At 40.6% G+C, this 25,237-nt stretch overlaps 1 protein-coding gene and 1 pseudogene across 2 annotated transcripts in view; one reads left to right on the top strand and one right to left on the bottom strand.

The window, feature by feature from the left end:
- TMEM244 (transmembrane protein 244) overlaps window positions 1-16,854 on the top strand; it is a gene marked incomplete at both ends in the record, with an annotated part of 35,553 nt that extends 18,699 nt beyond the window's left edge. The window contains 5 exons of the mRNA XM_084775230.1: window positions 2,903-2,970; window positions 5,594-5,667; window positions 10,219-10,344; window positions 12,352-12,405; window positions 16,760-16,854. Coding sequence (XP_084631356.1) covers window positions 2,903-2,970; window positions 5,594-5,667; window positions 10,219-10,344; window positions 12,352-12,405; window positions 16,760-16,854 — 417 coding nt within the window. The remainder of the gene's footprint in view (window positions 1-2,902; window positions 2,971-5,593; window positions 5,668-10,218; window positions 10,345-12,351; window positions 12,406-16,759) is intronic.
- Window positions 16,855-22,348: 5,494 nt separating this feature from the next.
- LOC311594068 (COP9 signalosome complex subunit 9-like) lies at window positions 22,349-22,932 on the bottom strand (annotated as a pseudogene). Its single transcript has one exon. The product of its transcript is annotated as a COP9 signalosome complex subunit 9-like (transcript).
- Window positions 22,933-25,237: the final 2,305 nt, after the last annotated feature.

The raw sequence follows: 25,237 nt of genomic DNA, 5'->3' as shown, positions 1-25,237 counted from the left end.
CTGGTTCTGGGAAGGCTGACCATTAGAAGAATGAATGAACTAAGTTCCTATCTCTTACAAAAACCAACTAGAAATACCTTCATGGAAGGCTTGAAACTACCAGGGAAAACAAAAGAAACCATTGAAGATATAGGATTAGGCTTATTCTAAATAGGACTCCTGTAGCTCAAAACCAAAGCAAAACACCAGTAGAATGAATTGATTGAACAATTGCATCTCGTACAAGAGACACAAGAACAAAGACACTAACTACAAAATAGGACAACATCTCTGCAAATTATTTGCCTGATGGAATTAATATCCATAATATAAAAACCCCAAAATTAAAAACTCAGAAGAGCACAAATATCTAATAAACCAAAAAGAAATTATCTGAACACTTTTGAAAAGAAGTAAAATAGACAATCAATATATGAAAACACGTTCAGCATCTCTATCCATCAGAGAAATGCCAACCAAAACCATGTTCAGCTTCATCTTACCAAGGTCAGACTGGAAATCACCAAAAGGAAATTAAATCCAATGAAGTATCAATGCTGGAGGGATTGGGGAAGAAACAGATTCGCAGTACATCGGCAGGAGTGTAGATTAGTGCAGCCACTACAGAAATTAGTTTAGAGAATCTTCAAGACATAAAAACAGGCATGACGCATAATCCGGTTTTGTCTTTCTTATACACAAAGCAGCCAAAGTTAACACCCAGGGTAGACAGATGTGTACACATCTGTTGCGGTACCATCAATGCGCGGATGGATAGGGAAGATGTGGCACACAAATACAACGAGGTACAAATCCACTATAAAGAAAAAAGAATTGCTCTCTTTTGCAGGAAAATTGAGTTTGTACTAAGGGAAATAAGCTGAGTTCAGAAAGATAAATGTTCCATGCAACCCCAACAGGAGGACAGAGCCCAATAGATCCCCAGCACTAGTGGACTCAGTGGGGATCCTTCCCATAAAATAATGTGGAGACAGAAAAAGACACCTCACAGTGATTCCGGGCCTCCATATGCACATGCACACATATGCACACACACAAAGATGTACATGCATGTACAACACACACAGAGAGACATGCATAAAATGTGGTGATCATGCATCCACATATCCCTGTGTGTCTTGTTGGAGAGAAAATCATGAAAGGAAACTAAGTTCTGAAGAAAGAGACTGAGAGTCAAGAGGGAAGAGACTTTAGGGAATAAAGCCTGAGAGATACAAAAAGATAAGGATGGGGATGAAGGTGGAAGGCAGAAAGAAGAGATTTGGTGGGCAGGCATGGGGAAATGTAGACAGAGACTAGGTGGGGTTGAGAAGGATAGATTGAATTGGGATGAGGCAGGTCCCAAAAGCCCCTTAAACAAGCTTGTTCATTCATTTTGAAATGGTTGAAAGAGGTAAATTCTTGCTAAATCTGTCCATTACGAAAGTAGATGTGGTGTGTTATACAAATCACCTTCCCTTGCTACATAAAGTTAGGTGTGGGGTGTTACACTAATCACCTTCCCTTGCTTCTAGTGGGGAGCACCTTCTGTGCCCAAGCCCATTAGATTGGCTCAATTCAGGGAATCTATCATCCAGGGAAAATTGATTCCTAAAGTATTGTGTGTCGGCTGAGCAAGAAATGATTTTAAACAAATTCAAAAGAATAGAGAATAAATCGAAAATTCCCTGTGTGAAATGTTGACATTTTTGTTACATTCATAAGAATGCATTTTTAAAGATAGACGATGAGTTCAGCAAGTTTTTATTGTTTCGTGGATTTTTTTAAGTGTTTCTTCACATGAAACACATACTTATATGCTTTGCTCATTTTTCTATTAGTTTGTTTGCCTTTTCTATTTGTAGGAATTTATATGGTAGTAGCTATCAAGCCTTTTCCCCCCTGTGATATATATGTTTCAAATATTTTCTTCAAATCTCTTCCTCGGCTTTTAAGCCTTTAATCCATTTTGAAATTTATTATGGTGTTTGGTACAAGACTGGAATCTAATGGGATTTTTTTTTTCTAGCGGGAAGCCAGACAGTTTCACATCTTTTATTGAATAATCCATTGGTCTCCATTAATCTGTATTGCTTTCTGGTGAGGCTCACGTGTGGAAGGGTCCGTTTCAAGATCATCTATTGTGTTTTAATCAATTGCTCTGAAAATTCTATGCTATATATGTGTAGGGGGTGTTATTTCAAAATGACCTCCTTCGTTATTTTTAGTATTATATCTGTGGTTTATCACAATTTTGGCAGATTAGAATACTAATATTGGTATGGTGGTCTACATTAATTGTCATCTTGAGAGAATCTAGAATTACCTTGGAAGCAATCTACGCATATGCCTATGAGGGAGGGGGATGTGGATTATTTTCACTGAGGTGGTAAGACCCACTTGCCGTGCTAGCAGCCCTGATCCAAGGGCTGGGATGCTGTATACAAAAGACTGAGCTGGGAGGCCAGTGTTCATCTCTGTCTCCTTCCTGACTACAGACACAGTGTGACAACCTTGTCTCAAAGTCCAGTCATCATGCCTTCCCTGACCCAGGATATTATACACTCCAACTATGAGCTCAAATAAAACCTTTCTTCTTCAAGTTGCTTTTCTGTCAGGCATTTTGTTATAGCAACGAGAAAAGTGACCGGCACACTGACATGTAGGAAGTTTCTTCAGGCGAATGGAAGATCATTGTATGGCTGCATGGGTTCTACTGATTCTTGGTGTCATGGTGTGATGTGGCAGCTCCCTGTGTCTGTGACACTATCACAGTGTTACTTTGAGTCCCTTCCATCCACACGTCCCCAAGTAACATGTCGCTTACCAATGCTACACATCAACTATTTATCTTTTCACTGTCAAGCCAGTTACCGTGTGCAGGAGCTCAGACCGTTGGCTCTCTCTTCCTGATTCTCCACAGGTGGCTCTGCAGAACCTTCTGGTATGTGTCCTCTTATTCGACACTGTTTACTACTTGTCCCTGAGCACGTGCTGCCTGGCATTCAAGCAGGTGGCATAGTGTCTCTAAACATGATTTAAAAGTGGACATGGGATGAAAGTAGTTTATACTCAACGCTTGGAATGGCTTGGTGGCTTGTAGCCCGTCGATTCTTAATTTTGTTTTTCAAGTATATATAAACTAACATCCTACCTTTAAAAATGACCAAAGTCACTGCCATGAACAAAGCTAGAGCCAGGCAGGAACATCATACTGCCAGGGAAGGCGACACCATGCTCTCTGGGCCGGCATTGAATCAGGAGTTTTCTCTAGAGAACAACTGGGAGACAGCCCACATTCAGTTAAGTATTCTCTAGAAAAATACCCGACATAGCTTTGGACCATGGGATGCACTCTGGCCTGGGTTCTTATTAACTTCCTGATACATATTTTTAAAGATCGACTGACTGGTTTTTATAATTGCGTGTGTGCATGTGTGGGTTTATGTGCACCACGCATGAGCAGGCACCTGCAGAGTACCAAAGAGGGCAGATGCTGAGGAACCAGAGGTGCAGCCAACTGTGAGCCACCTGATGTGGGTTCTGGAAACTGATCCAAACCTGGCTCTTCTGAAAAAGCAGTGAGCACCCTCACTGTTGGACCGCCTCCCCAGCTCCAGTTTTCAATCGCTTTTAATAAGCCATGTAAGTTCTCTTATTTCAGTGTCTGCATTTTTCTAAGGGAAGTAATAATAAAAAAAAGGAGTTATCGTGAGAAAAAAAATGAGATCATTTATGGACTTTAAAATCACATTTATTTGCTTATTTATAGCATGTATGTGTGGGTGGGTGAATGTACCCCAAGTGTAGGTAGGGGCTTTCTCCTTCCACCTTGTGGGTTCAAGGGATCCAACTCGGTCACAGGGTTAGGGGCATGTAAACTTACACACCGCGCCATCTCTCCAGCCCAGCCTATGGGTTTTAATGGTATAATTTTTCAGTTTGAGGCATTTTTGCCACGAATTGTTTTTTTTTTTTTTTATATTACTCTGGTTGAAATTTTTCTCTACAAATTTAAGTTGCCAACACAATTTCCTTGAACAAAATTATGTGTATTTACAATTAACTTCCTATAAATTGAGTGTTTATGCAATTTAACTTCACTATGAAGGCAGAGAATTCCATTTTACTATGCAAATTAATTCCAAAAATAAATCATCTGACTTTAGAGACGGAAGGAATGTTACTCGGCAGGCTTGCCGACAAACCCACAGAGGAATGCCCAGTGCACACATATCATCTCAACTGTGGCCCAGGACTAAGTAGAGATAGTAAAAAGTATTCCTGTTCTTCCTGGCTTTCTGCACACCGCAGTTGAAGATTTTGAATTATGTTAGTTCATGAGTAGAAATTTTTGTTTGTTTGTTTTTGGTGGGGGGAAACTTGAAACAGAATCTCTCAGTGTGCTCTGGCTGGCTCCAGACTTCTCATCCTCCTGGCTGCACCTCCATATTGCTGGGATCACAAACGTGTACCCTCACTGGATGGTGGTGGCAGCACATGCCTTTTATCCCAGCAGGTGGGAAGCAGAGGCAGACAGATCTCTGTGAGGCCAGACTGGTCTGCAAAGCGAGTTCCAGAACAGCTGGGGCTGTAACACAGAGAAACCCCATTTCCGAAAAATGAAAACAGAGCTGGACTGTGTAAAAAGCAAAGATGGAACAGCAGTCAAACCAATGTAACCCTGAATCTTCACATGATTTGATCTGTATTTACAAGCAACAGCAACAAGGTGTGATATGGCACACATTTATTTGTTTGTTTGTTTGGTTGGTTGGTTGTTGTAGTAGTTGTTGTTGTTATTTTTTGAGACCTGACTATATAGCTCAGGTTAGCCCCAAATATTTCAGTCCTCCAGCTTCGACTTTTCAAGAACTGAGATTCTGGGTGAGGGCTACCATTCCCAGCAGGTGTAAAGAATATGAGATAATTGGACCTTGAAGTTGCTGGCAGCAACTAACTGGCTGACCGACCAGCTGCCCGTGATGTTAACCCTCATCCCAGTCCCGCCCAGGTGTATAGTTTTATAGACTCAGCTTTAAGAATAGGAGAAAGACCTCCTAGAGTAATCCTTTTACTTTGTGGTTAAGAACTGAAGCCAAGGGAAGTAAAATGGTTGGTGCACATTTGTGTCTTCTGGCTTCTAAGACCCTGCTCTCTCCATCTTAAAACTTCCCCTCACTCATTAGACAGAGCTACCAGGCTTACAGCTGAGACGTCAGATGTAATTAAGATTGCTTAATGATCAAAGTGGATCTAAACTTGATCAATTGTTATTGTTTCTATTATCATTATTTGGTGTAGGTTGTGTGTGCTTGCATGTGTTTATGTGTATCATGCTAGTGCAGGAACCTACCGAGGCCAGAGGGAAGATGCTGGGATGGGAGTTCCAGGAGGGCGTGGGCTGCCCGGTGAATGCTGGGAACTGAACCTAGGTCCTCTAACAAGAACAATAAGCACTCTTAACCAGTGGGCATCAGATGACCAGATGACCTGTTGCCGGACATGGGGACATCAGATGACCTGTCCTCATATGCACAGAGTGAGCTGCAGAGCTTTGACACACAGTTCAGAGTGATCTCTCTCACAGCAAACTTGGTCTGTAACCTCTCAGGGTGGGCGAGCTGGAGACCCTGTCATGGTTTGACCTCAAAACTCATCCTTCATGCCTCAATACAGACTATAAAGGTAATTATTTTTTAATTTTTTGTCCTTATCAATAAATGGACAGAATACAGGCAAAAATTAAATATTTCGTTAAGCACAGAGCGTGAAGACATTAGGCTTTTAAAAATTATTATTCTGGACGTTACGTCTCATCAACATTTTTAAAGTGGAGTCATCGAGGTGGCTCGGTGCGTTAAAATTTCTTGGCAATAAGCCAGAAAACCTGGCTTGGAACCCTGGAAGCCGTGTGGTTAAAAAGAGAAGGCCAACTCCTGCAAGTTGGTCTGTGGCAGTCACATGCAGGCAATACAGAGCAATTTAAGTGAATAGGAGATGGCTAAGGATGACCTAAGTGTAGGAAGGGAGTTAGCAATCTCACATTCCTGTGTCAATTTTTATTTCCCTTTATCACTGGCGAGCACACACATGTGTACAGCACTGTGGCATTTTCACACACTGGTGTCATTACAATCCACTCTCACTCATCCCCCTCCCCCTGGGGCCCCTCCCCCAATCTTCCCCGCCTCCCTTTGCCGGTGTACTTCCTCCTTAATCTACCCTGCTTTCATGCTGCATGGACCTCATTGCAGTAAATATATTTTAACGAAAAGGAAGAGAAATGGCAACATACTGATCTATAAAGTATGAAACGGAATGGAAAGGAGTTTGCACGGCGCCGTCTCATTATTTAGGAATAGACTGCACGGTGTCCGTGGAAAGAAGCCTAGAAAATCTTGCAGCAAGCCGTGCTCTCCCAGTGGTGGTGACAGAGAACCTTCATTTTCTTCTTTGCACATTTTTGCTTTGTTTTATTTTTCTTCTCCAAACAATGCAGACTTTGCTGCAAAGAAAAATCTTCTATAGCACAGAAGGATGACTTGGCTTGGTGACAATTAATTGGCTATTTCAAAACAGCTAGTGGTAGAGATCTGAAATGCTCCTAACATGAAGAAGTAATATACATTATGTCTGAGATGGCAGATATGCCATTGGCCTGAACTATTCATTACATATCACATGCATGTGTTGAGATGCCACACTGTACTCCATAAATAGCCATAATTACTGTGTATCAATTAAAAAGTAAAAATCTACTCCATTGCAAGGAGACACATTAAGTAAGAATATACTTTTTAAAAATTTGGCTCTCGTAAATTTTGTATATTAGCCCAATAAATAACATATATATCATAAATTCACAAGCCTGGTGTGCTAATAGGTGAACCCTTGTTCTGATTATACACAGAGCACACTTGTTTGATGAGTTTGCTTCATTTGTTAGATAACTCAAGTTTACCATCATTTTTCATTGTAGAATAAACTACATTAATCAATAAAGCTCAGTTCGAAATACCCAGTTCGAGGACAGCGGGGCTGTCACACAGAGAAACCCTGTCTCAGAAAAACAAAAATCCCTTAGATATAAAAGGGAGAAAAAGAACTATATAAATGTACCCTCTCATTGCAGTTATTCTTAATATTCTGTTAAATTTCACTCTAGTTTTAAAAATGGATTGTTGATTCTTTAAACATTAAGATTCACTGAAACCACAGAGAAACTCTGCTCAAAACACACACACACACACACACACACACAAGATTCACTAAAAAACTATGGGATGATCTTTTCTGGGGAAAACTATGGAAATGTACAAAATTGCCCGAAGCAAGAAAATAAAAACAGATTTCAAATATGATTTGTATAGGAAACTTGGTCAGCTAGAACTACTGAATTCTAATAAAAAGTCTAAGATGCCTTCTTCCGATGGATAACCTTGTTCGGGAGCCATTATTGATTCAACTTTGGGTAGCAAAGAATCTGTGAGAAAAAGAGCTGTTTATTGTAATCGGATATAAGACGCCAGGCATGCTATTAACTTCCTCTTCATGCACTCCCCATTGGATGGAGCCTGCTTTTGCACTGAGACTCTTCACAAATGATAAAAGAGTTGGTTACAGAAAAGCAATGTCAAGTGTGGAGCATACGTGTTTGGAGTAGGGAGACACTTAAAACCCAGCTCTTTATATTCATTCTTGCCTTTTGGTCAGACAGTGACGGCAGCACACCATCAGCTTATAGGAGGAGACTATTCATACACAGTAGAGGTCAGTGAAGGTCCTGGGGTGTCTAACTCAGGTTGCATTGTTATTTTCTGTCAGGACACATGAATATTTGTTTGAAAATTCAATAAGTCCTTAACCTATTGAATCTTTAATTGGGGGGTTGCTTCTGGGGATGAACAGTATAACCCTTTAGTTTGAGAATTTAGGCTTGTCTGAATTTGGAGATGAGCTTTCCTGGTAAGCTTAAAGTTTTGGCCTTCAATTTTGGGTCAAGTTTCTGGTCTGTTTCAACAGTTCTGTGACCCGGAAGATCAGATTCAGCAGCAGAGTTGAAATATGTGCATCCAGTTAGAGCAGCAGTCCCCTTCTGACATCTCTCCGCTGTGCTGTGCAGGTTGGTCTGCATAAAACAGTATTGTTTACAACCCCGCTTAGTGTGCTTGAGTGCCTGCCTGACTCATAGAGGTGATCCTGAATTGCTGGTACCCTGACCTCAAGTTTTGTACTTGAAATTGTGTTTTCTTTATATTAAACCATAAACAAGGCTTAATGGGTTGTCACCAATATATGCATATACAGCTTGGCAAGACTAAACCACCTTCTTCAAGCAGCTTAAAGCTAGAGAAAAAAAAAATCTCCAAGTGTTGCCAATAGAGGCAGCTCTATAATGTGGAGTGTGGTGGCATAAACCTTTCATTCCAGCTCTTGGGGGACAGAGGCAGATGGATCTCTATGAGTTTGAGGCCAGCATGGGCTACATAGTAAGTTCCAGGACAACCAGTGATATAGAGGCAGACACCACCCCCCCACCCCGCACACACACCTGTCTTAAAACAACAAAACCAAAACAAACAAATGAACTAAAAGTGGAGGAAGGAGAAGAAATGTACACAGTGACTTCAGGAAGATGCATCACAGTCCTTCCCCAGTTATAGACAGACCCCATGGACAGGTTGACCTAATTGCCATTAGCTGAAGGACTCTTCATGCCATAGAAGAAGGATTTGATGTGAATTCTCTGTTCGCTTTCCAAACCTATTGAGTGAAATGGAAAAAGACTGAAGGGGGCTATGAGTAATGCCTTCAGGAGACGCTGCCTGAAACTTGCTAGGTAGATGTCTTTCATATTATCCTCTGCTGTCTCTGGCTTGCTAGTTAATAAATTACCTCCACACTGTAGGAAATAGGGTGATTATTTTACTTTCTGCTCTGCAAAATATCACATTTGCCTGCCTACATTACTTGATTCCAGGATTATATGAACACAACAATCATTTGATAGGCTTTAAAGTAAAGAAAAAAAGGAATTTTTAGGGGGCTGTTATTATTTACAAAGGGACTTTGGTGGCATATCAGATACATTCATTACTTTAAAGTTTGATTGATCTCTTCCTTGAAACTAGCATCACGTTGAAAAGCCATCAAAAAGGCAAAAGGGGGTCCCTTCACAAGCCTGAAGGCACCAAGACTTGTGGTCCTGACCTGTAAATAACTACATTTTGATATTTATTCAGGAAAACTCCGATGTGACAACTATGGATTTAAAAGTGTTTCCAGCCACACCTGTCATTGATGGTTTATTTCACTTACAGTATTAAGTCATGCTTCTCATGATGACTGCCTGAACACACCAAATGATACCACAAGAACAACAGAACTTATTTCCAAGTTAAGCATGTGTGTACCAAGAGAAATAAAATTAACATCCAATAAACCCATCAATATTCTTATTTCTAAAGACTCAGAACTTAATCCTTTCATTAATTTCATTAATATTTAATACTTTTATAAGTGAGATTCACAATTCAATAGCAGGTCTTCCTGCATGGACTGTGTTTTCCATGCAGGTCTCCATCCATTCATCAGAGGGAATGTGGGGAGACAAAGTAGGAGTTGGGGAAGAGGAAGGGGTGAAATAATGTAAAAAAAATAGTATTCAAGTGTAAAGTTCTCAACTAAAAATAAGAAATTTTAAATATTTATTATTATTATTAATTCATCTATTTATTAAGTATATAGTGTTTTGCTTGCGTGCATACCAGAAGAGGGCACCAGATCTCATGATAGATAGTTGTGAGCCACCATGTGGTTTCTGGGAATTGAACTCAGGACCTTTGAAAGATCAGGAAGTGCTCTTAACCTCTGAGTCATCTCTCCAGCCATAAAAATAAAAAATTTTTAAAAAATTTAAAAAATGTAAAAAAAGTTTAAGAATTTAAAATGCGCCGGGTGTGGTGGCACACACCTTTATTTAATCCTAGCACTCGGGAGGCAGAGGCAGGTGGATCGCTGTGAGTTCGAGGCCAGCCTGGACTACAAAGTGAGTCCAGGACAGTCAAGGCTACACAGAGAAACCTTGTCTCGAAAAACCAAAAAAAAAAAAAAAAAAAAAAAAAAAAAAGAATTTAAAATGCCTTTTTGCAGATTAAGATATATTGATCTTGCATTAATTGCATTTCAGATCAATAAGTGTTCTAAACACAATCATATTCTTTCTTCTGTTTGCCATTCTTTTGGTCTCAACAGAAGTCACTTACTTTGTTTATAGGTTGTTTTTTCCTCTGATTGTAGAAGAATGCGTTTGGGATTACGCTATTTCCATGACTATACTTCATATAATCATTACATCAGCTGGTAAATAAGACAAGATGGGGAAAAGAATGAATGTGTACTCCATCTAGTATATCCAAAACACTCTTAGGGGTTGAGCTTGTGATGCATTCAGGGAAAGGTTTTGGCCAATTCTTCCCATACAGGGCTGTACTGATACCCACAGAGCCCACCCTCACCCCCACGTACACATTAGCCATTGGCTTATATAGGCTTTGCTGCCTTAGGAAATATTTTCTTTCCAAAATCTTTCCCTGAGTCTGAAGATGGGGTAAGTAGTGTATTTACAAGTCAGTGTTTTTGTTTTTGTTGTTTGTTTTGTTTCATTTTTGCTTGTTTGTTTGGTTTTTGTTGTTGTTTGTTTGGTTGGTTGGTTTTGAGACAGGGTTTGGCTATCCTAGACTGGATTTGTAAACCAGGCTGGCCTTGAGCTCACAGAGATCCATCTGCCTCTGCCTCCCCACCTTTGGACCTCTCCATGTGTGCTGTGGTATGTGCATAGCTGTATTTAAAATGTGCATGGACACAAGTGTATGTGTGCATGAGCCAGCACACACAAAAACACAGAGAAAGAGAGAGAAAAAATAAACATTAAAAAATAATATAATTTCTAAAATGTCTTTGTTTCTCCTGGTGATCTTGGGGGGTCAAAATAAAAGACACTAGCAAAAAAAAAAAAATCCACTAGCTTTGCCAGTCACAAATAAGTTACAGCTCTCAAACATATTTCCTTCACTGCAAGTGGAGAGACCTGGTGAGCTTACAATGACATCCTGAGAAACCGTCTGAGCAACAGTTAGCACACTACAGATACTCGGGGAATGATACTTCCATCCATCTATCCGTCCATCCATCCATCCATCCATCCATCCATCCACCCATTCATCCATCTATTCAAAATGTAGTCTTCTCCTCTAATCTTTTCTCCTTTTCTATCCCCCACTGTTTTTTAAAAGCACATCAGTCAAAGTGTGGGTGGTTTTCAAGCATGTTAGATCTCTCAGTGGTAACTGTTGTTTATTGCCAGCTTAAATCAGTCTTATATCTTTACTGTCCTGATGTAGGGATAGGGTGAGCTGCCACCAGCTGAACAGCACACATATCCAAGTGAATTACTAGTTGCCAGCTTCACTGCTGTTAGTAAGTCCCTGTCAATTGATCTTAGGCCTTAGTCTCATCAGACACAAGCTCTCCAGTTCTCTGTTTCTCAGAGAACCACTGGACACCCCTTTCTTTCATGCCACCACCTCAGTTCACTGTTTTAACTTAGGATTATGAAGGATTTTCAGAAGATATTGAAATGATAGTTATTTTAAAGGAAGAGAGAAAACATTTGGGGGCATCAAATGATCCAACCCTTAAGATTCAATTGTCTGACACATGACATGTAGGAAGTGTTTAACAAATGCTTGGTAAGGAGTATCTAGTTCAAAGGCAGATGTATGGTGGCATATACCCCCAATCCCAGCACTCAGGAAGCAAAGGCTGGACCATCATGAGTTCCAGGCCAGCCTGGGCTACATAGCAAGACTCTCAAAATAATGAAAATAAAAGAGAGATGATTTCAGAGAGAAGTGGTTCAGAGTCCACAGGATGCATCACCCTGAGTGCTCAGGACAGTCTGATAACCATCATCACTGCTTAGCCCTCCAGATCATCTCTGGACCATTTGGGACAATTCCATGTATACAACTTAATAATTAGTGACTATCTACAGCATTGGTCCTCAGCCCTCCTGACACTGCACCCCCTTAATACATTTCATCGAGTTGTGGTGACCTCCCCAACCATAAAATTATTTCATTGCTACTTCATAACTGTAATTTTTCTACAATAAAGAATCCAAATATATCTACATTTTTACAATAGTTTTAGATGAGCCCTGTATAAGGATCATTTGATTCCCCCACGGGATGAGAACTGTTCCTCTACAGCATAACAAATTTGGGCTACATGGTTTTACAATTGTGGATAAAAATGTTCTTTGTTATATGGATATGGTTTGACCAAACATAAATATTTCTTGGTAAGCTAATAAAATTGCCTTGGAATTCCCGTTGACATCATATTGGTGGGCTACGTTAGGTACACGAATGGCTCAAGTTTAGATCCTGTAACTTGCAAAAACAATGTTAAGTAGAGTAAATGTTGGAAACAGACTTTATCTCAGACATAGACTTTATTACATTATTCTCTATGATAATAACGATGATGTCTAGATAATAAAAAAAATGTATGCATTTATTAAAGATAGAGTACACTGATTGCCTCTTCTGGCATATACACACTCCTAGAACAGCCCAAATATAATTCACACCAGACAGGATGCCTTTTTAGCATGTGTTTATGTCTAAAAATAACACACACACACACACACACACACACACACACACACACACACACGTGCATACACTCACACATACAAGCACACACATGCGCGCGCTCACGCACATACACACACACCTATTCTCTGCTTCTCCTTTGATATAATTTGACATGAAGGAACCCCATGCATGCCCCTTTTGGCTCCGAGCAGCATATAAGAAATAACATAAATGGAAGTGAAGATAAAATGGCCCAGAGTGGATCTCATTCTTAGGACCCTGAGTGGAGCACAGCTGGTCCAAATAGCAGCCAAGCGGTGTGGGCTTTGCTGGCTCACAGAGGTTCAGATCCTGAACAGCCAGAGCCTTTTTAATTTTCTGTAACACCTAACTCAAAACCATAGTAGGCTCACGTGTTCTAAATGAATCCAAAAAAGTGTGTGTGTCTTGGAGTTGGGTCCCATAGAAATCGTAAGTAGGAAAATCAAGTTAAGCCGCAAGCATGCGGGAAATGAGACAGTTGGTGTTAGTTTTCTTTCTTAATTATATTATGTAATGATCAGAAAGTCAGAAAGGAGAAGCGGCGTGTCAGCTCCACCATTTGTTTATACTAATAAGCGATCATATAAAGCGAAGCTAGGCATCTCTAAACAGATTTCAGTGTTTGTCGAGTATGGAAACTATTTACTTATAAATCTGCTGTATTTGGCTTCCGAATACAAAGATTATGTAATTTTTAAGAAATATTATTCTTCTTGACTTGGCAGTAATCTTGTCTAATATTTTCAATCTGTTTTGCAAACAGCAGGAAAACCCAAACATAATCTGGTACTGCTATTCAGTTTTTAATGGCCCACACATAATTAAAACACTTGGGTTTATTGATTACATAATATGAGCCAGGGCCATTGTATATATCCCACTAACCTTTACGACAATTTTGTGAGGTATTATATTCTAATTTCTCAAATGTGGCAAACAAAGAGTGTGTGTGTGTGTGTGTGTGTGTGTGTGTGTGTGTGTGTGTGTGCGTGTATGTGTGTGTGTGCTGTAGATAACTACCAATGGCACCTTTGCATAGATACCAGGGAGCTCTCTGGGGATGCTCAGGAGGAAGAGCAGCCCTTACAGCATGGAATGGAGGCAGCCCCCCCCCACACACACACCCCCCAGGCAGTGTGAAGAGCTCAAAGAAGCTGAAAAGAAGCTAGGATGATCATTGGAAGCTCTAGGAAGCCATCCCTGTCTCCTTCTGATCACAAAACGGTTTCTCCTCTTGTGGTCAAATGACAGACATGTCTAAGACACGACCTGGCAAAGAACAAGCAAAGGCTAAATATTTGTGTCTAAACTTGGTTGAAAAATAGCAAATGCCTGCTTCCACTGTTGACAAGAAAGGTACAGGGTGGCCTTTTATTTCCAAGTAGTTGAAACAACTTTCGGGGGCTATTTATGGCATGCTCAGGGTACAAGCCCGGCATAATGGCTGACCCATAGTAACATCAATATATATTTGTTTTGTGAGTATGGCGGGAAGTAATGAAATGATGAGACGTACCAGAGGCTTCCTTCAATGTAGCAAGTGTATTTATCTTTCAAATAGGCAACATAAGACAATGGATTATAAGGGAGGCTGTTGAATCTTCACACTAGGAGGGTTGAAAAATAAATAATTATTTTTATAGATTATTATAAACATTAAATGTTGTGATATGATTACATCGCATGGCATTTCACTTTCATATCATATATTTACATGAATATATCATATGATATATTTATAAAGATAGATACTCACGTATAAAGTGGGAGGATAAAGATAATTTTGATGTTGGCCAGACAACTACTCCAGCGTTATCAACCCAAGATTACCCAGAATCAAGGCCTGTGCTTGTGCCTGTGTCATGCTCTCCTCTTTTCAAAAGTGTAGTTGTCATTTCCCCATGAGCACAGGAAGCAACTGGACTGTTTTGATGACTTTTGCTTCTCACACTGAATACATTGATCATGTCTGTACTAAGAAAGCTAACCAGTGGGCTGGCAAGGTAGTCAGTGGTTAAGAGCACTGGCTGTTCTTGCAGAGGACCCACGTCCAATTCCCAGCACAACAGCTCACAACTCCATTTCCAGACGATCCAACACCTCCCTTTGGCCTCTGTGGGCAGTGTAAGCATGTGGTATAAAAAAATATATGTGGGCAGAATACTCACATGCATAAAATAAAAAAAATACATCTTCAAAAAAATAAGACGGAAAATGAATCAAGCTTTTTCTTTCACCTCAGCCAGCAGTTGTCAACAATAGTCATTATCTCTAGTGCCAGTGTTATTTGTACTCACCACTTACTTTCATATCTGTTAGTCTGAAGTCTTTTTTTTTTTGTTTGGGCTTTTTGTTTCTTTGTTTGTTTTCAAGACAAGTTTTTTTTTTTTCTGTGTAGCCCTGGCTAACCTAAACTCACTTTTTAGACCAGGCTCAAACTTACAGCGATCCACCTGCCTCTGCCTCCTGAGTTCTGGGAGTAAAGGCATGCGCCACCACTGCCTGGGAAGTCTGAAGTCTGAACTTCCTACTTTTTTGCATTGTTCTTTAATACATTCCAATAAAACCCATAGAAAGCCTTGAGGTTTTATTTGGCATAAATCTTGTAAAGGTGTAAATATTAATACATTTCAAAGAGAGTTACTGAAATGAAAGAAAGGGGTAGGGGTGGCTGTACATGGCTGTTTGGGATATGGCAAAATTGTGCAAGGTCTGTACAAGAAAATAATGCTGCAGAAACTATGTTTTCCTCTCAGCTGCATCTATAGCACACAAAGTCTACTATATCCTGGCTATCTCAGATGCACAGAGAATGCCAGCTCAAGTGCCAGAGAAAGTTGCCTGTTGGGCATTAACAGACTGGTTATTTCAGTGTTAATAGCTGGGAGTAGTTTAATAAGTGGGGTTAGCCGGGCATGGTTGCTCATGTCTTTAATCTCAGCACTTGGGAGGCAGAGGCAGATGGATCTCTGTGAGTTCGAGGCCAGCCTGGTCTACAAAGTGAGTCTAGAACATCCAAGGCTACACAGAGAAACCCTGTCTTGAAAAAAAAAAAACCCAAAACCAACCAAACAAAATAAAGTGGAGTTCAGACTACAGTCACATATGACACCCAACATGGTCTTCTTTGTTTTTCTTTGAGTAAATATGTAGGTAGCAGACTAACATGGCCAAATACCTTAGGGAGGTTGTCATACTGTCACAGAGTCTCTCAGTAGACACGTGTCTGTGTGGGAGGAAGGCAGCAATCCTCTGGGTTTCTACGTCAGGGAGTCTTACCTGTCATGGGCACCGTGCTCTTACTGGCATTGATGGACCAGCAGATTTATGAGAACTCTGTAATTGGATCAATAGTGGTCAGATCTATATTTTAAAGCAAACAAGAATCTCTGGGAGAGGGAAACAAGATCTAAAACTGTTTTCATTAAACCAAATAGCATAGATAGCTTGAATTCTGGCTTTGAAACTCTCTATACACTTAAAGTTAATGTAGATGATTTCCCACTTTAATTTTTTTTTAAATCCTTTATAGGCATGTGCCCGCGTGCCCGCCTACCTGTGTTGCATAGCAGCAATATAGACAGTAGGAGTAATACCACAAAACCAAAGCAACGGCCAGATCGGCTTAAACACATATGAAATGTGAGCATCCCTGCGACAGAGAAGCAGAGATTGTTGAGTCTATCCTGGGCTACATAACATGACCCTGCCTAGACCAATAAGAAAACGGTAAGAACACGAGCACCTGGCAGGCAGAAAAGCTGAAAGAATTAAGAACTGTGAATTACAAGGCATGAGCTCTGACATCACTGCCTCCGTACTGCCAGGTCTGAAGGGCTCCTTGCTATTGATTTGTACCTATTCCCTGAAGAAAGTTCTAAATTTCAACGATTTACCAGTCCCAGAATATATGCTGCTTTCTCCTCTCTGATTCTGTAAATGACTTCATTGCAAATGCTATGTCAGTTTCAGGAACATTATTTTAGTGATGGCAATTGTTCTTATTCATAATCTTACCAATGAATTATTCATTACTGGCAGTTAACCAGAGCTTCCTTTTTATTTACTTGCAGTTTCCGGCTTAATTTCAATGATATGTGGACGCCAGATTTTAGCATATTGTTTGTTCAAAGACAACTTTATCTATCTGGATCTGGATAATTTTTAACGGTACAACTGGATTCACTTACCTTGGAATTGTTATGCTATAAATATTGTGTCAGCGCTGCATCCCAGGATGAATCACTCAGTATACCTTATGACTATAAAAAGCACAGAAGTTAATGGAGAGCGGAATGCGCCTAGTAAAGAATTCATGAGCAGAATTTTACAAAACTTCTAAAATGTAGTATTTCTGGAAATGTGTTCCATAGAATATTAGTTCTGAAGAATGCGGGTGTTACTCTTCAAGGAAAAAAATGTTTAATATTTAAGAGTATTTGTAGTGTCCTGGGGCTGGAGAGATGGCTCAATGGTTAAGAGTATTTTCTGTTCTTGAAGAGTACCCAGGTTCAATTCCCAGGACCCATGCCAAGCAGATGACAACTGTCTGTAACTCTATTTCCAAGCAAATTGATATCCTCTTGCAGCCTCTGTAAGAATCTGCAAACACATAATCGGGTACACACATGCATACACACAAAATTAAAAATAAATTCTTTTCAAATAAAAAATTCCTTGACTCTAGGATGGAAGTAGACCATCTCATGATTTCAGCACGTCATAGTCTTTTGCACATTATTGTGATCAAGTCAACATTTTGCCACCGGTGTTGATATGCCATGCTAATGGCACAAATTCCAAGTAACCTTCCCCAAAACGCTGTTGTACTAATCTGTTACTGGCTGAGGAAAATTTAAAGTGTAATATATGCTGTGCTGATTCTCTAGCATATTTAGGTGGAAAGCAATTACAGAAGAGGGTAGATTTGAAATCGCTGCAGATCTCTACACCAAAATTAGATTCCATTACTGCAGCACCATATTTATTTTGGGCTAGAGAGCTTTTTACGAAATTATTGCTTAAAAAAAAAAAACACATCAGTTTCTATTTCTGTCACCAGACCACCAGACTGTGGCCTTGTAACACAGCACTTCTACAAATTAATGCACATTTGACGTACCTGCAGATCTTGTTATGCTGCAGGTTCTGGCTCAGAAAGGGTAGGGGGGCAGCCCAAGGCTGAGCATCTGTAAAAATACTCATAAAATGCTAATGCTGTGGGCTTATGGGCCACATTTTGGGTGAGATGGGTCGCCATGGTTTAAGGTCCAGCTTTGGATTATCAGCTCTTCAATTCTTACATCATCACTGTCGTGCATACACTCTTATCTGAACTAAATGTAAACAGATGAGTTAACTTCCTTAGCTGTCTTCAACATTTACCACTATTAATAAACTTAAAATATCTCTTGTGCCGGGCATAGTGGCACACACCTTTAACCCCAGCACTTGGGAGGTAGAGGCAGAAGGATCACTGAGAGGTCGAGGCCAGCCTGGTCTACAAAGCGAGTCCAGGACAGCCAAGGCTACACAGAGAAAACACCTGTCTTGAAAAAAAACAAAACAAAACAAACAAACAAAAAACAAAACAAAACAAAAACTCTTGACGTAAAAGAAATACAACAAAAACATGAGCAAACAAAGAGAGAGGGGAAAGGAACACCCTCATCCCCCACTTTCACAAATATGCATGGGCAGGGGGAGGGGGAGGATCAGAAACTAAACCATCTTTTAAAATTCTCTCTGATAAGTCTTTTTTTTTTCCCCCCCAACCCTGGAAATTCATTTTTATAAAAACATTCGTTCACTCACTGAGAAATGCGCCTCTAACTTCCTGCATTTCAGATGGCTTCTGCAGCCTGTGTGGTGTTGGTCAGTTATTGGCTTAGAGAGATAACCCCTCCCACCCATCCCCTGCGTCTGTGAACTAGCCAATAGGATTGCCGCTTTCATATCTTTCTCAGTTTTTTTGTATTTCCGTAAGCTTTGACTTCCATCCACTTGTCTGCTCTTCCTGCTAATTTCTTCTACAGGGTTTGGCCATGGAGATAGCAAAGTCTTTTGATTGAAGAGCTAGAGAGATGGTTCAGAGTACTGACTGCTCTTCCAGAGGACACCTGTTCAGTTCCCAGCACTAACATGGCAGCTCCAACACTTGTTTAACTCCAGGCCCTGGATCAGATGGCCTCCTCTGACCTCTGCCGGCACCACGCACACAAGTGTCACACATACACACAGACAAAACACCATACACCTACAGTAATTTTGAAAAGTGTGTATGGGGGTGTGTATGAAGCCTTTGAAACGACTTTTGAGACTGGAGATATGGTTCAACATGAGAGAGCCCTCAGACCGTTGCGGAGGACCCAACTTTTGTTCCCAGCATCTACGTGGTGGCCTACAACCTCTGTAATGTCACTGCCAGGAGATCTGGGGCCTTCTACTGACTCCCCAAGACTGCATGAAATGCAGAGAGAGAGAGAGAGAGAGAGAGAGAGAGAGAGAGAGAGAAGAGAAGAGAAGAGAAGAGAAGAGAAGAGAAGAGAAGAGAAGAGAGAGAGGAGAGAGGAGAGGCAGGCAAAACATTCATGCACAGAAAATAAAATAAATAAATCTAAAAACAAATTAAATCCTGAAATTAAGGTTTTTTTTTTTTAATCCTTAATGAACACAGCATACGGTAGCTGTGAAAGCCCCACAGTGTTGCTATTTGTCTCCTAATTAAAACTCTATTGGCAGCACACAGGAAAGTGACTTGTCACATATATAACAAAATCCGGTCCTACTGCAGTCTCAATGCAGAGACTCCACCGCCCCTGCAGAAACTGAGGGTAGAGTATGCGCCTGCAAAATGAACACTCACATAAGAAATTTATAGAAACATTGAAAGTGCCTAAATAAATTTGTTAATTAAGAAAGATTTGGTTGATTAAGTACTTTTTAATATAATGAGAATTAAGTTCCACTAGTAAATCAGAGCAGAAATCTCTCCAGACTCCCATCTTAATATCTCGCCGTTCTGCAGTGTAATTGCCATGTTGATGTCTAGGATTAGGGTTCTGACTGCTCAGGTAATTACCACTGTGTTAATCTTGCTGAGTCCGAGAATCGTGGCTGCCCCCTTTCCTTCACTAAAATAGTTCCGTGACACCTCTTGATGCGCAAGAATTAAAAATAATCCAGAATGTATGTTTTAGTGCAAAAAAAAAAAAAAAAGAGAGAGAGAGAGTATATTTCGAACATATCAACTAAGAATATGCTTGCTTTAGACTATACACAACCTCCCGGGGACAAACACCACCCCATTTTATTACTTCCCCACCACCCCACAGTTAGAACTGGGCAGAATCCTTTCTGGTGTTTTGATTCATACTTTCTAGCATTAATATTTTTATATCTTAAATAAAGATAATGCTTTCATGTATGATCAAGTTTTCAGAAATATTCTTCAAGTGATACCATTGTATTACTTTTAATGTAAACCCACACATATGGTCCTTTAAATAATTTTTATACAACAGAATTATTACTTATAAAAGTTTGCTGATAATAACAAAATACATAGGGAGACTGTTGTTCCTTTCCAGTCTGGGCTAGAATCCTGTCTCAGGCTTTAGGAGCTTTGGTCACTGATCCAGCTCAGCGGCTGAACGGAGCTGTTCTCATCCCGCGCTGTTTAGAATCGCCTCGGCTGTCAAGACTGTCCTGCAAGTGCGACGAGGTAGTTTTGTTTTTGTCAAACATCCCAAGGAAAAATAAATGCACTTCCTGAAATTGTTGCTCTATAAATTTTAGAACCCAAATAGCTGGGAAAATAAGACACAACAAAGGTATCCACACCCGGTGGCAATAATAAACAATCATCAGTAAAGCAGAGAGATGCGGCTATGTTCACAAAAAGGCCGTATGACTTTCTTCAGCAAACTCCTGCTGACAACAAAATAAGAGATCCGCCTGCCTCTGCCTCCCTGAGGGCTGGGATTACAGGCGTGCACCACACTTTTAACAGAGGATAGTAAATTTGTAATTTTTCCTATGTATTGCTTCTTACTCACCTGTTGTTTCTTATATATGTATCTTTGTCCTATGTGAATGTTCCTAGTTGTTCATCAACAAAAAACTCAAATACGTCCTGAAAAGCAGAGCTAGTTACTATGTGATTTTTTTTTTTCATTTATCAGAGGCTAGAAAACACAGAGGCTGTTCTCACGGCGAAGGGGCGTCATGGGTTTATCTACCGATGGACAATGTGTGGTGACTTCTGTGTTGGATCCGTGATAGAAAAGCTGATTTTATTTTTCTTTTCTTTACCGAGTATCTAGCCTTACTGGACCTTACATGTGAAAAAAGTGTTGACCCTGATTTTCAAAACAGAAAATAACTGTCAGTTATTAGTGATTTTGATTCTGAAATGGAGCTTTGAGATCTTCAACTCTATGCCCCCTTTCTTTACCCTTTGTCACCTTGTGCCCACCCCCCGTGATCAACTGATGTCGTGTTCACAGCCTCAAAGGACTCAGGTTTGCAAACCCTCGGCACCTAGGGTTACGCCAGTCAAGGAGGCAGTATATAGGAACGGAAGGAAGCCATGCTGTCCTACATGAGTGATGCCCTCTGAGACCCAGCCCCAGGGTGACTTTCGCCAGAAACCTTTACTCTGGTGAAGGCAAGTGAGGTGCGGTGGCTAGTTTGAATTGCCAACGTGACACTACGTACTATCATGTGGAAAGAGACCCTCGTTGAGGCATTGTCTACCTCAGGTGGCCTGTGTGCATGTCTGAGGGGAATATCTTGAGTGCCTTAATTGATGTGGGAAGGCCCCCTCTAAAGGTGGGTGAGGCCTTTTGCTGGTGGTCCAGATAAAAGAGAAGGGAAGAAGCAACCCTCTCTGATCTTTTTGTTTGTTTGCTCCAGGCTTCGCTCTCACCGGTGACTTCCTCTATCTTCTTGTGAGAATCAGCCCTTCAGGCTTCCCACGCCGACTGAAGACCAGCAGCTCCCAAGGAAAACCCTCCAGGGCCCTGGTGCCGGAATGGACTGCTGAGGCAAGACTGGGCAACTACCAGGTTCTCAGAATGTCCACTGTGAGACAGCCCGTTGTTGAGCCGCTCTGTGACAGTATCGTCGAATCCAATTTTATAAATACCCATTTAATATAGATACATTCTCTTGGTTCTGTTTTTATAGAGATCCATGGCTACAGCTCTGTGATTTCTGACTTATACGTGGAAAAGACTTTCAGAGCTGGAATTTATTAAGATAAGACTATAGCATAGACGTAAGCATGGGGGTTTATAAAGAGAGAGGCCACTGGGAGTTTGATCATGCACCATGAGTATATGGCCAACACAAATTGGACTTGGTGGGGATTTTTGGGGGGTCTATGGGGGGAGGCAGAACAGAAGGATTTGAGAGGGACCTCGGAGGAATGGGAAGCGAGTGCAATCTGGGTGCGTTGTACGGAATTCCCAAATAATTAATAAAAATATTACTTTGGGGGGGGGGAAAAGAGGCATCCAGGGAAAGATTAAGACTCACCTGAGAATGTCACCGTGGCTTCTCAAGGCACCGCTGTACACATCTTAGCTATAGCCACATGGGCGGTTGCTGTTGTTGTTGTTGTTGTTGTTGTTGTTGTTTATGATGTTCTCTTTTTAAAATTTTATTCAAACAAGTACAAAGGACTGGCATCCTCAGAGGCCTCAGCACCCAGTTAGTTCAGACAGTCCCCTCCCTTGGTTGACCAGGTCCTAAGTGATCTTCACAAGGTCTCTATAGTCACATCACAAATGTGGAGCATATGTGACTAAACGGCCTCGCTGGACATACATCATCGTCATCTAAGAGATCTTCAAAATCAATTTTTTTTAAGTCTGTATGAACTGCCTTCTCATTGGCTGCCAAGTCCATCAAGAGCCCAGATCTTCCTCCACATAGGGTCCCGGCACTCGGGGAACATTTCATCCACAGCCGGCTTCATCTTGAGACTGTGGCTTTAGGCTTACTTCTGGCCAGCCCCATGGACAGTTTCGGTCAGTCTAATTAAGAGTTCAAAGAATTACTAAGAAACGTCCTTTTTTTTAAAAATATGGAAGATTATAGGGTGGCTTTAGAGGTGCCATGGACAGGATTGCAATGTAATCTGATAAAACTATGGGCCACAAAAGGTCAAACCTTTCTGAAAGATAGGTGGGGTTCTTTGTGAGAGTCGTAGAAAATTTTTTGTTTACAACTAGAAAAGGAGAAAGGCCCTCTACACTTAGACCATAACCTTGGCTGGTTTGGATTTTAACATTGTTATTTAATATTTGTCTATATAAATGGATATTGTCTTTGTATGGTCAACCATTGGAGCAAATGTTACTTGTGTTGCAATTCTTGGCTCCCAGCTGGAAAAGACTTCAGTCAGATTCCTGAGTGAGGGACTCTTTTTTTCCTTGACATATCCCCTCAGTCTTCCCTGTCAGTCTTGCCTTAATTCTCAATAAGTCTGAAATGAGTTCATGCGCTCATAATGAAGATGCACCCAGGACTCGAGCATAGTAAACAATATTCCTCCTCTAGTCCTGAGTCAGGTTGTAATTGGTCATTTCCAAAAGATGTTGTCAAGCACTTTAAATTCTATCCTAATAGGTATCCCATTTGCTCTTTCCTAAAATGCTTCCTAATCTTTATTTGCTAGGATTTGAAATTATCAGAACATTTCATGTTTTCAGTCTTTTACTTGACATTAATATAACTTCAGTAAATTGAACGTTATACTGAAATGATAGAGGTGGACCTGGTGGATTATTTGCTAGCATGTTTTAAGAGGCTACATTGTTATCAAGTCTTCCAATGAGTACACCCATGGTACTCGAGTGTGACTTTCCAGCAGCTCCTTCTAGGAAGTTGTTTTAAGATCACATAGATGCTAATGAATGATGGCTCATATTTGGCAGACAATTTTCTGTTTGGTTCCCTCTGGAAATCTTGAAATTTCTTTCTAGTAACCATGTACAACATGGCATTGTACAATTGCATCAGATAAAAGTTTTTGCTTATTGTCAGGTTGGTGGGACCTTGCACTACCATTAGCATCCTTGCACTGGGAGTTTTCTCACTATATTTATCAGGCTACAGATTTCTCTCTTTTTCCCTCCATCCTCAGCTTCCAGTCTTTGTACAAGACAATTCCTTTGAAAGTTTGACGCTAAATTGAGGCTGAACAAATATTCTTCGCCAAAGCCAGTAACAGACCTCAATCACTGTGGAAGTTTCCACAAACAAGAGAGACCACTATCACTAGAAACAGAGCTCTAAATAAGTCGCCCTGAGATCTGCCTGAGTTAGCAGAAGTCAGAGGAATATTTGATGCAAACTCTCTTGCCTCCATCTCAACACTATCACTTTACCTATATGTGGTATCTTCCTAGGGGTCGCCATAGGCAGTGCCCTCTGACTCTGTGTTATGGTTAGGATGGGGTAACTTCTCTTTCCCATGGTCCATGCCCTAGAGCTAGGTGATAGTGGGATTTCCTTAGCTATCTAAAGTGAAGGAAGCTCACTTCTTGGAAAACCCACAACTAGAGAAGTAGTAAGAGCCCAGCTCTGGTCTCCTATGAAAGGAGTCTCTAACGGACATGCCCAGGCTTGGTCCAACATCAACATAGCTCCTCGAACACAGAAGAAGCCCTGTGGAACACCTGGACTGGCAGTTCAAGGAAGATATAATGCCGTAGGTCAGAATATAGCACGAAATGCACGTCACAGATCTCTCAAAAACTAGCAGTCAATTGGAAAAATTTGACCCTTTGGAATACAGAACATTTAAAATATGAAATTAAAAAAAAATATGAAATAATTTCAACCACAGAAGAAAGAGCATTTTAAAACAAATATATAAATATTTAACACTTTCCTTCAAACAAGGACTATTAATATCTTGATAATAGTTGATAATCATATAAGAGCAGCTGTGTGTGTGTGTGTGTGTGTGTGTGTGTGTGTGTGTATGTGTGTGCACATGTGTGTGTGGAGAGAAAGAGAGACAGAGAGTATTTATATATACATAAATTTAGAAATCATGGACATGAAAAATGCAGTCATTGCTATAAAAAGATAAGTACACAAGATAATTAGTGGTATAAATATGACTGAAGAGAAAGATTAATGATATGGAAAAAGCATTGAGAAGCACACTCAAGATTTATCACAGGGAGTGGGGAAAACATGGACGGCATTTTGAACTATGGAAGATAGCTTGAGAAACACCAAGAACCATTTAAATAGAGCATACAAGTACACATAAAGGAGAGAAAATGTGTAGATACCATGGCTAAAGGATTGTTGGACATGCATGCCTGCCTATATGTTTCTAGGTTTAACTAAGTGGCAAGTGTAGTGGTGTCACTCAGATGCGGAGAGAGAGCAGGGAAATTAAGCGAGGAATGTGATGAACACAAAACTGTCAGGAAGAGTGCAGGAGCACAGGCTCTTCAGAACGGTGGTCTGCATGAGTCACCGAGGCCTCCGCAAGTAGTTTCCCCCACCTTGCTGCACCCCAACTT

The sequence above is a fragment of the Acomys minous genome (assembly GCF_964271855.1).
Source record: "Acomys minous genome assembly, chromosome: 3".
In the NCBI taxonomy this organism is placed as follows: domain Eukaryota; kingdom Metazoa; phylum Chordata; class Mammalia; order Rodentia; family Muridae; genus Acomys; species Acomys minous.
The sequence above is the reverse complement of the archived record's forward strand: the minus strand, read 5'-3'. Positions and strand labels throughout refer to the sequence as shown.